Source organism: Triticum dicoccoides, chromosome 7B (genome assembly GCF_002162155.2).
Source record: "Triticum dicoccoides isolate Atlit2015 ecotype Zavitan chromosome 7B, WEW_v2.0, whole genome shotgun sequence".
Taxonomy (NCBI): domain Eukaryota; kingdom Viridiplantae; phylum Streptophyta; class Magnoliopsida; order Poales; family Poaceae; genus Triticum; species Triticum dicoccoides.
In genome coordinates this window covers 708999177-709011147 of record NC_041393.1, presented here as the reverse complement: position 1 = coordinate 709011147, position 11971 = coordinate 708999177, and the positions used below count along the sequence as shown (strand labels likewise).

General features: G+C 42.5%; 1 protein-coding gene across 1 annotated transcript; it reads right to left on the bottom strand.

Moving 5' to 3' along the window:
* Positions 1-6436: 6436 nt before the first annotated feature.
* On the bottom strand, positions 6437-10911 carry LOC119336406 (two-component response regulator ORR24-like). The gene is made up of 7 exons (XM_037608417.1): positions 10773-10911; positions 10530-10682; positions 8197-8556; positions 8093-8109; positions 7469-7706; positions 6768-7120; positions 6437-6673 (listed from the first exon to the last, which is right to left on the bottom strand). The coding sequence occupies exons 1-7, from the start codon at positions 10909-10911 to the stop codon at positions 6635-6637; spliced, it is 1299 nt and encodes a 432-aa protein (XP_037464314.1). The 3' UTR covers positions 6437-6634.
* Between the last annotated feature and the right edge of the window lie 1060 nt (positions 10912-11971).

Sequence of the window (11971 nt, the reverse complement as noted above, 5' to 3'; positions counted from 1 at the left end):
TGTTCCGCTCTTGATTATCGTATCATCTTACAATTTTTGTTTTTTGCCGTGCATGATTTGTTTTTCAGGGCAGAGTTTTGGAGCAAGCTCACACTGTTTTTTTGTTGATGTGATTTTTAGGTTTAGGCTGTTTGTTCTACATCATCATTGGTTTGATTTTTTTGGTCTGCCTTATTTCTTGTTGTAGTACCTCCAAACAGAGTTTTATTGTCGCTATGTTTGCATTCAGGGTCAATCATCAAAACAGTAAAAATTCATAGCCCCGTGAAGTTTCTCTGAATTCTATTTTTTTTTTATCTGGACCTTTTTTTTGTCCCTTCACAAATCTCAAGAACTCGACATGTACCACGAGACGGGCGGCGACCATGATTTGTTTAGTTTTCCAACAACGGCTACATTTATTTTTCTGTCAGTTTCCACACAACTTGCAAGACATCAAAAATATGAAGCAATTTTTCATCCCTCCTTCGACCTGCATGAATGCAACTTCTTGGCTTCCAATGCACATATTTTATGTATCTTCATTTGCACTGCTATTCACATGTAAAATTCAGTCTTTTTTAGGTACTGTACGAACTCAAGAACAGATATGTGAGGAACAAGCATCAATCATGAAACCAACAGATATGTGAGCACCATATCTAGGTTTCCATATCATTCTTCATCTATCAGTCCATTTATTCAGTTTTGAGTTCTCAGCCTTCATTTAGTTTTCTTGTCATTCATCCATAATTTTTTTGTCAGATTGTCTAGTTATTTAGTCCAGTTATTTCATTTTTTAGTCTTCATTTTTTCAGTTTTTCTAGGAGGATCTTGTCTATGTATTTTCATTTTGTATTTTTTATTCTTCAGTATCTCAATTCTAGTTTCAGTCTTGTAGTTGATTCAGGTTTTTAAGGCATTGGTTTTTCTTATTTGTTTGTCTTCCTCAGTTTTGTCTTCAGAATGTAGCTTTAGTCCATGTTGATTTTTGTCAGTTTAGATTTTATTGGTTTCCATTCTAGTGATTCTTACTCCTTTCCATTCATCGGTGTTTATTTTCTGTTCAGTCATTAGATCCATTATCATTTATTAGTTTTTTTCTGTAATTTCCTTTAGTTCACTTGTCATTCATCCATTAGTTTCTCAAATTTTGTTTGTGTGCTAGTTGTCATCAGTCTTCAGACATTGATTATTATTTAGTAGTGTTTTTGCACTAGTAGAAAAACACCTATTAATCCCGGTTGGTGAGGGCCTTTTGTCCCGATTCTTGAACCGGGACTAAAGGGTCGTTACTAATACCCTAGACCTTTAGTCCCGGTTCTAACACGAACCGGGACAGATGGGCCTCCATGTGGTCGGTGCGCCGAGCCCAGGCAGGAGGGCCTTTGGTCCCGGTTGGTGGCACCAACCGGGACCAAAAGGCATCCACGCGTCAGCATTTCAGTGGCTGGGGTTTTTGTTTTTTTTTGAAAGGGGTGGGGGGTGGGGTGGGGTTTTTGGGGGGTTAATTCAGGTGTTTCATATATTGTGTTAGCTAGCTAATTAATAGAGAGAAGTGTCCTCTCTTATGTCTGTGCTTGGTCGACACTACGTACTATACATAGAGAGGCCCTCGACACGCTATCTAGTAAGAAAATAAAGGGAACCATTAAGTACAAAAGTTCGTCATGTATACCGAGAGAAGTGATCGATCGACCTCTCTCCTTCTCCGAGAGATTGGTCGAACAACAAGTTTTCGTATTATCTACCCCACGCTACTGACTACATACATATACAATATGTAATATCTCTTACAATCCCCTAGCAATTGAAATCAACTTCGACATGGTATTCTCCGACGACCAAGGTAACAACTGATCCAACGGCATAATGATACCAAGCCTCGGTATGAATGGCATATTTTCTAATCTTTCTAATCTTCAAGCGCATTGCATCCATCTTGATCTTGTGATCATCGACGATATCCACAACATGCAACTCCAATATCATCTTCCTCTCCTCAATTTTTCTTATTTTTTCCTTCAAGAAATTGTTTTCTTCTTCAACTAAATTTAACCTCTCGACAATAGGGTCGGCTGGAATTTCACGTTCAACAACCTCCAAGATAAATAAAATATATGTCACATTGGTCGGCATAATTGTCATAAACAATAAATGAACCAAATAGTTATGAAAAGATAATATATACCACATCCGAATCATAGACAGGACGAGGGCCGACGGGGGCGGATACCAAAACCATCGCACTATATAAGATGCAATAATAAAAGTAAGAAAATAATACAAGTATCTATCTAAACATACAAGTAAGAATATTTTTCCTTTCAGAAAGAAAATAAGAACAAGAGGCTCACCACGGTGGTGCCCGCGATGAGATCGGCACGGGTGATCGATGACGGTGAAGACGGGGACGGGGCGTGACTGACCGCTAAATCTAGACAAATATTAAGGAAAATGGAGCTTGGAGGTCGAGCTTGGAAAGGAGAAAGCTTAAGTAGTGTGGCTCGGGCATTCCATCGAACACCTTGTGTGCATAGGAGGTGACCTAGAGCACCACCAAGCCCTCTCCCCCTCAGCGGCCAGAAAAAACAGAGCAGTGTGCTCTGCTCTTACGTGAGGGGGTATATATAGGCACCTCATTGGTCCCGGTTGGTGGCATGAACCGGGACTAAAGGGCAGCCTTTGGTCTGGGTTCAAGTCACCAACCGGGACCAATGGTGGTGGGCCAGGAGCGAGGCCCATTGGTCCTGGTTTGTCCCACCAACCGTGACCAAAAGGTCCAGACGAACCGGGACCAATGGCCCACGTGGACCGGCCGGCCCCCGGGGCTCACGAACCGGGTCCAATGCCCCCATGGGTCCCGGTTCTGGATTGAACCGGGACTAATGGGCTGACCCGGCCTGGACCTTTGCCACCTTTTCTACTAGTGTCAGTCATCAGCCTCAATGTATTCCCTATTATCAGCGTCCATGATTCCAGTGATTACTCTTCAATTTTTCAGTTTGTCCATGATAAATTTTTCATTGATTTACGGAAATTAAAGATGACTGGTCAGTGTTTCAGTTTTTAGTTTTCAGTTTCAATCATCTTCATTGTAGTTTTTTTTTCAGTTTTTCAGAGTTTTCTTCCGTTTAGATATTTATTTCTCAGTTTGTTTTGTTGGTAGGCATTTTTTGTTCGAGTGTCATTCCTCAGTCTATTAGGTTTCTTCAGTATATATGTCCTCAAGTTTGCTCCAGTTATTGATTTATGTATTTCATGGTTAGGTTCAGTGACATTTTCAGTCTTATTCAGGTTTCAGTCATTTGTACCTTTCTCCTCTCTTTTTTGTGAGTAATCTGTAGCTTTCTCCTGGTACTCTTTTCTTCAGTGGTAGGTTAGTTTGCTAGTTTAGCATTCATTCAGTTTTTAGTCTATCTATATTTTCTCGTTTCACTTCTTTAGCCTTCATATTTAATTCGTCACTTCCTTTTTTCCGGATGGTCGTATCACATTTAGCAAGGATGGCTGGGAGGAATTCACGGAGGAGAACGACCTAAAATAGGTTGGCCGAGTGGTGCTAATCACCGTCAGGAATAGTGCATTGGACAATCTAGACATGATGGTTGTCGTCGACCTGATTTAAGATTACCATCAGTGTTAATGCTCTAGTTTTTGCCGTTGTTATCTATGTCTTACTGCTGTTAGCTGTCTATGTCGCTCCGCGGGATGGATGAACTATGTGTCTTCTCTCTTTTATAGGTATCTTTTGTTTGGTTATGTATGGCACTGTCAAGAACTATTTTATATGGGGCCTGAAAACCTTTTAACTGCTAGTCTATTTGGTTAGTGTTCAGCTTGAACATGAAGGCTTTTTGTGTAGTTTTTATCAGTATTTTGTATTTTTTTGGACCGACCATTTTTTCAATGCTGGGAGTAACTTTTCAATTATTTGAAATTCAGTATTCAGTATACTGTCAAATTCAGTTATGTCGGTAAGATCCAACTCCTCAGATCATTGTGTTTGATGGAAGTTCTTTTGTCCAGTTTTCAGTGTTTTGCAATTTTTTTCATTATTGTTCGGAGTTGTTTGGTGTGGGTCTTCAGTATGAAGTTTTAAAGCAATAACCACATTTCTACCGCTAGCATTCGTCATCTTCCTATTTTTTCTGAAAAGAAATGGGATTATCTCTTGTCACTAGTACTCCCTCCGTTCCATAATGTAGCGCATATCGATTTTTTGAAAGGTCAAACTTTGACCAAGTTTATGAAGAAAACTATTTATGTCTACAATCCAAATATATGAATTATGAAACTAAGTCTTATGATGATTCTAATGATATATGTTTGGCATTCAAGATGTAAACATTTTTCTCCACAAATTTGATCAAAGTTTGTGACGTTTGACTTTTCCATCAGTATTGTTTTACTTCTTTGCTTATATCCTTATTTAGCCATTCTTTTGACTTTGGTTTTATTCGTCTGTCAGTCTAGTGTCTGAAGCAGTAGGTATCAAATTCAATTAACAGATTTGTGTTCAGTGTTAGGTGCGGTTTTCAGTTTCGTCAGTTTTCAGTTCTGTCACCTAACGACATTCTCCGTTAGGTCTGCTTCGGTTATCCCCTTTCTTTCGGCGGAAAGGAACACATAGCAAAATGAGGCGGCCATTCTGTAGGAGCAGCGACATGGGAACTCGGATGTTGGCGGCGGCGGCGCAACTCCACATATTCATCCTCCCCCTCTTCTTGTGATCTTGATTTGATTCATATCCGACTCTTCTAATTCAATCAGAGTTATGTACCCACTTGCAATGTGACTAAGAAAACCGCAGACCAGCCATGTGACTAAGAAAACTGCGGACCAGCAATGTGACTAAGAAAACCGCAGATAAGTTGCAATGTGATTGGTCTTTTTCTGATGAAAAATAAAACCATGGTGCTGGAGGCCCTGTGGCCTGGTCGGTCGACCAGCCACATATCGTAGAGCACCCTCACCTCTATGCCTTCGGTCTTGAGCACGATGTCGACAGACACATAATGTTTGTTGTCCTCCTATGATCGTCCAGGTAGAAGCGGACGCGCCAGTCGTAGCCGCCGACGGCGAAGGTAGCGGACTCAATGGACTTGCCGACGCCGAAGGCCCTGTACAGGTTGTACCCGTCGATCTTGAAGATGTGCGTCCCGTGTGCAGCCTCCAGGGCGCAGGTCGAGGCCGTCCGCGTTAGTAACCTCTCAGACGCGGCCATCGTGGCCTCTAGGTGAGGTAGAAACTAAGCGCGGTGGGGACAGTGGCGGTGATGGGTGCCACCGGGAAGGGGAACGGGCGACGGGGCGAGTCAGAAGGCAGAAGTAGCACGACGGGTGGTGGGAACAATGGATGACAAGTTGGCAAAAAGAATTTTGCAATGACTGCCGCGCAAGAAGAGACGGAGATATATGGTGAAATTGTTCGTCCTAACTTTCCCACGACGGATTCCTATTCTAGCTTACCACCCCCCCCCCTTGGAAGCTAAAGTTGATGGATGTCCAATTTCTCGTGGACAAAGTTGCAAGCAAGTTATCAAAGTATGATGGCCACAACATCACCACCATTGGACGTACGACTCTTGTCAAGTCCATGATCACATCCCAAGTGGTCTACCCCACCACCCCGTTGGTCATCCCACCAACCATCCTTCACAACGTCAACAAGCTGGTGAGAGCTTTCCTTTGGTCCGGTTCGGACAAGAAAACAGGGGCCAAATGCAAGTTGAATTGGGAGTATGTTTGCCAGCCACTTGAGTACGGAGGTGTTGGGGTCGTCAACACACACAAGTTTACGAGGGCTCTCCGGTTGCGATGGCCATGGTATGAATGGAAGGATCCCACCAAGATGTGGGTGGGAATAGGAAACCCATGCAGTAAGGAGGACCTCAACTTTTTCTATGCTTCCACCATCATCACCGTTGGTAACGGTGTGAGGACCCCCTTTTGTGACTCTCCTTGGCTTCTTGGGCGAAAGCCTAAATACATTACCCCGCTCATCTATGAAGCTTCCAAGAGAAAGAATTGGAAGGTGACGGAGGCCCTAAAGCACAACGCTTGGATTCTCAAGATCACCCCCACCACCACCACCACCATCACCACCAATGTCTCCGTTGAGCACATCATGCAATTCTTCGCTCTATGGATGATTCTAAATGAGGTCCATCTTTAGTTGTCTTTAGTTGTGGCTTCTAGTGAAAAATTCAAGAAAAGCTATGGATGAAGAATATACGGCTCTAATGAAGAGTAACACATGGCACTTAGTACTCCACCTCGAGGTAAAAACATGATGGGCCAGAAACAAGTTTATCCCAGGTATAAAGTGTGCCTTCTTACCATAGGCTTCAAGAAACATTAATGTTTTGATTATCAGGATGCTAAAGCTAGTTTAAAAGCTTCTACCATAAGACTTGTATTAGACACAACAATCTCCAAAGGGTGGTGTCTATGCTTGTTGTGCAAAACATGTCAATTCTCAATGTTATGCAAGAGGAAGTGTATCTCAAAGAACCACTGGTATATGAAAATGGCTACACATATCACTATGCTTGCAAACTTGTCGAAGCACTCTATTTCCTTAAAGAGTCCCCTAGAGCATGATACTCTTGATCAATCATCTCACGCATATGGCGGCCTAACGTACAGAACTATCATGCTTCTTCCATGATAGCAACATCTCCAGTGAAATCCTACATTGAGAGAAAAGTGTTATTTAAGTACACATGTCCAACTCAATAATTCATATGCAGCACATAGATTCGTACAAATGAGAAAAGTTCTTACTTCCACGTGCATGTTGGAAAACATATCATCCATTGAGAAGGCATTGATTTCATTCAAATGATCAATAAGAGGTTGCTGATTAAGTGTGCCTTCTTGCATAGGAAAAATGCTAGCTCTATCCCCACCATCATGTAGCCGGGTCAATGAGATGAAATCATCTGTCTGAAGGTTGTGAAGCATCAAAGTAGTTCTTTCACTATTGACCAGATGAGTATCATTAGTTGAAGTTCTACTTGCATCAAGTGCAGAGCTACCGTTCCACATCGTTCCTACTGAGCTTATGTTGCTTGCCATGTTGAATGGTGCCAGCCGCTCAGTGAAGCATCCCATTGATGTGGTGTTGCTTATGAATGGTGCCTTTTCATTTTGCAGAGGCAGCCGGCCAGATGACGTTGCATAGCTCTCTAGTTGGTTGCTATGTGGGAAGTTCACCTGTGATGCGACAAGGGACCTCCCGCCACCAATTGTTGTGTTTGCAAATGAACTTTGAAGATTGGAAGGGGTTTTGCCTTTGCTTATCTCCATTAGCTTGCCACGCATGATGTCACGACGGGAATTACTATAATTGAATGAAGGAAATTCATCTGACATTATCTCATTGGGTATGTTATCATATTGGCTGACGGGAGGGTCAGCAAAACCTGTGAATCTTCTCGCATCCGACGGTAGTTCCCCAACATACTTCGGCATTCTACCATCATGGAGGTATGACCCCATGTAGAAGTTGCTTTGGATGTTCATCGGCGGAGCCAAGTGATCCGTTGAACCATACTTGTTTGTACTCCAAGAGGCAGTGCCACCAGAGGACACACTCCATCTTCCATGTTCATGATTATGCATGAAATTGCCCTTGTTGTTCATGTTGTAAGATGAGTTCCATCTTTCATATGCATCACCAGAGGGATTTGACTTGACTTTTTTTAAGTGCAATCTATACTTCTAAAATAAAAAGATAGACAAAATAACAAGGTATGAGATGGATGATCATCGAAAAAAATAACGTAAACATGTGAGTACAATAAGAACTGAAGATGTTGCACGGGAAAAAAACTCCTAAAAATATGGGGCATGCATTATATGAGATAAGCCTCGCATTTTAAGGGACACAATTAATTAAAATTACACTTCATGGTAGTTGCATTGCTAGAGCTTTGACTGATATGTTCCCCAAAAAATGAAAGCTTTCACTTATATATGAAAAAATGTTAGACTACGAATAATAGTAACAAAAACATAGAAATTAAGCATAAAGGTTGAAAATAAACCTGTAGATGACTCGCAATGTTCTCTCTACTGAGGTAATCCACATTCATCAGCTCCAATACCTTTTTTGGAACAGCCCCTACAGTTATGTAATAAAAATTATAATGAAAATATCGAGCAGCCACCAGCATTGTCGATGAATGAGGCACAAGATGTGAATTCTTACTATCAAGGCCGATCCGGTTGATAGCTTCTAGAAACTTGTTATGCAGCGCAATTGTCCATGTCATCCTGGGCTTTCTGTGGATGGCGGATATATGTGTGCCCTCATTGTTCTTGCTAGAATCATCTCCGCCATTTCTCTTATTCCCTGAGTACTTACTCTTGTTAGTAGTCGCTGGTTGAACTCTCTGGACATCATTGTCATGATCGCTGATGTGGCTTATTGCTTTGGGATTTCTCCGCCTTTGAACATGTTGCCATATGTTTTTGAGCTCATGGGTACAGACCGGCTTCACCATAAAGTCGGACGCGCCATGATCTATCCCCTTCATCACAACCTTCTTGTCGCAATCAATGGATATCACTGCATGCCATAGGACCAATGACTTAGATTTAGGATTCAGAAATTCACACAAATCTATGAAGTGGACATATGTTTTGGTCAACGTGCCTATAGACAGAAAAGCATTTCAATGTACAGTTTTATAATTCTGCTTCAATGCAAACTAAATGGGAAAAATTCCACACATTCAATAGGAAGATACGGAAACAAAGGCTAAAACAATAACAGTAACACAATGCATAAGCCATATCACAACATGTTCCATGCAGGGAACTCACATCATCATGTCTAACTATATATTGGTGAACCTGAAGATCAAGTACTATTATTGGCAGTCAGCCATGTTTCTCTAGCGTAGTAGGTAACATCTATCGGCCCACGTAACGCTTAAGAATTTTAAGTGATCACACTCATATTAGTTTGTAAACGTTAACCACCATTGTCAATAGCTTTTTTTTATTACAGCTAGCTAATTGTTTGTGCTTGGCACGAGGGCATACATATTCTACATGATAATTTCCACACTTAATGTGGTCCTCCTGTCCAGTGCTCAATGATACTTTTCATAATTAACGTGATACTCCCATCCAAAGAATGATACTCTCCATAATTAACATGGTCCTCTCGTCCAATGCTCGATGATACTTTCCATAAATTAATGTCTAGATAATTGACATGTGTAATTAATTATATAGCTAATTAATTGCATGCAGTTGTGGGGGAGGCAGAGATTGGGCAAGAATTATCTCGGACGATTTTTGTGCATTAATAGTAGAGATTCATGAAAATAAGTATGTGTGGCTGCACTTTCTGTGAAAGTAATTTGACTACAAATTAGTGTGCTTATTCAAAGTCAACAAATATGCAGTAGTGTAGGTATTACTCATGGTTAACCTACTCGATGTATGTACTTAAAAGGGGCACTCCTACTTTACATGCTATTCTTGAGAGTAAATTGTCATAAGGAGTAACAACTTTAGGGGGAATGAAGATGAGTAGTAATATTAATAATATCAATACAATTTGCAAAAAAAAAATCAATACAACATAGGTATTTCTTAATTGTATTATTCATGCAACCCTAGAAAACAGATGTGGCGCAATCATATACCTTGTGTGATTGGTAGAACGTGAATTTCAATATTAGCTTTGAAAACAACTAAATATAACTTGGTCACATCATGAAATATGAATAGATTATAGTTTTCGTTCTTATAGTTCTTATAGGTAGGATTTTACAATTAATTGAGATGATATAAAATTAAATTCTAATTGTCCATAAATACAACCATCGAACACGTGGATAGTGGGGTCTAGATTACATTGGAGTGATAGAGACCCTCACTAAGCCAAACTACTCATTTACAAAATTAAATTCTAGATAGTCCATAAATACGTCCATCAAACACGTGGATGTGGAATCTATGTAACATTGGAGTGACACGGACTCTCACTAGGCCAAATTAGCCATTGGAGTGACCATGTCTCTAGCCTACTAAACACTATCAACCCAATTATTAAAAACAACAATTGGGATCTCATAATCACATGCTATCCACGTTTGTTCCCCATCCCCTCTATCCATCCGATCTGATGGATGGATGGTTAGATAGGATCCCATTGGTTTGGGCTAGAAACCGACACTACGTCCCCTACTAACGCATGTGCCGCTCCACCTCCGCTTTCCTATCCCACTCGCCATCCGATCAGACGAGTGAACGGTTAGATGGGACCCCGTTGGTTCCGACTCAGTGGCGATCCCGTTCTTTAGAACTCTTCCAAGTTAGAAATAGAGTGTGGGTTTTATGCATGTGTATGTGGTTTCATAAAATGGTCCTAAATATATAGGATCTCACACGCTGCCCAAAGAAATTAATATCCTCTCAAGGTATCAACAAGATTGAGCAGTAAAAGTACGTTCTCAAAAACAATTGTCAGTTCTCATGGATGCAAAACTCAAAAATTGGACTTCGGATTGAGAGCAGTGAGAGTACTGATGACGGGCAGATCCATCTCGAGGCGGATGAGCTCGAGGAGCTTGAAGCCGTCCATGTCCGGCATGCGCACGTCGGTGATGACCAGGTCGAACTGCTGCTTCCCCGCCATGAGCATCCTCAGCGCCGTCTTTCCATCCATCACCGTCGTTGCTGCATAAGCATTATTCGCGGAGAAACAAATAGATCAGAAGGCCCCGATTCTAGTGGACTATGGCCAAGTGGAGGGGTCAAGAGACTCACGTTGGTACTTGCAGCGGCGCAAGAGGGCTTCAAGTACCTTGAGGCAGACGCGGTCGTCGTCAACGACGAGGATGCGTAACCCCTCGGGAAACTTGTCCTCCGCCGCGTCATCCATCATCTGCCTTCTGTCCCCACCCATCGTGGCCATGTTCTCCGAACTTCTTCCCACCTGGAAAAGCAAACGCCATCAAGAAAAATACTGATTAATCAACAAATCAACACAAACCTCACAGCCATCTAAGAACACAATCCAAAAGGAAACCTCTACCAGCTTCCTCGTCTCAGGAGTCAGGACACAACTGAAGTTAGTGAACAATCCGGATTTCAGAGGAGTGGTGAGAAGGGCTGTAGGATGCAGGGCGTCAATTTATAGGGGTGGAGGGGTCAAGGGAAGGAGTGAAAGTCTTGCGGTCCCCCTGCGTGTGTGCATGCGCTAATTTCTACTCAATAATTTCTGCAGCTACGCCATTTGACCTGGCGATGTCAATGTACGTGTCTGCTTGTGCGGTCGGCCCATGGTTCCTTCCATGAGAGGTGAGCAAAACCACGGCTGTATTGCTGTTTTTTGCTTTTGTTCTTTTCTCACCAAATTTTGCAACACAAATGTTATGATCTTTAATTACAGAAAGGAGAGGCTGAATGGAGAGAGTGTCTTGTCATGGAGAGAGTGTCTCGGTGCTTCCTTTTACCGGGAACAGAGAGATCGTTCATCGTCTCAATGGTCAGATCCCTACCTACCTTTGCATGGCAACATGAAAATGTGGAGGCCTAAACTCAAGATTGGAAGTCTTTTTCCACTTACGACTTTCTGGAATCATAATATGACAAGGGCATTTATCTGAAGATTGAAGAAAAACACTTCACGAAAATAAATTGAAGGGTGCTTCGAACCGGGGAGTGTATTAGCCAAATAAGCCATGGCCATGGCCGGAGCGCGTCTGTGCGCGAGCTGGTCGCGTCGGGCGCCGGTCGGTAGCCGCGTCGGGCCCATGGCAGTGTGTGTGAGTGTGTGTCAGCACGTGTATGTGCGCGTTTCTGGGTTAGTTGCTGAGACGCGCGGGTGTGTAGCCGCGCCGGGCGTTGGACCCGGTCGCGTCTGTGTGGGTGCGTGCACGGCAGGCGCGTGAACCGTGCAGCGCAGGGCGTGGCGAGTGGGTGAGTGGGGCTGCGTCGGGAGCGCGATGTGCGCGTTGGTGCGC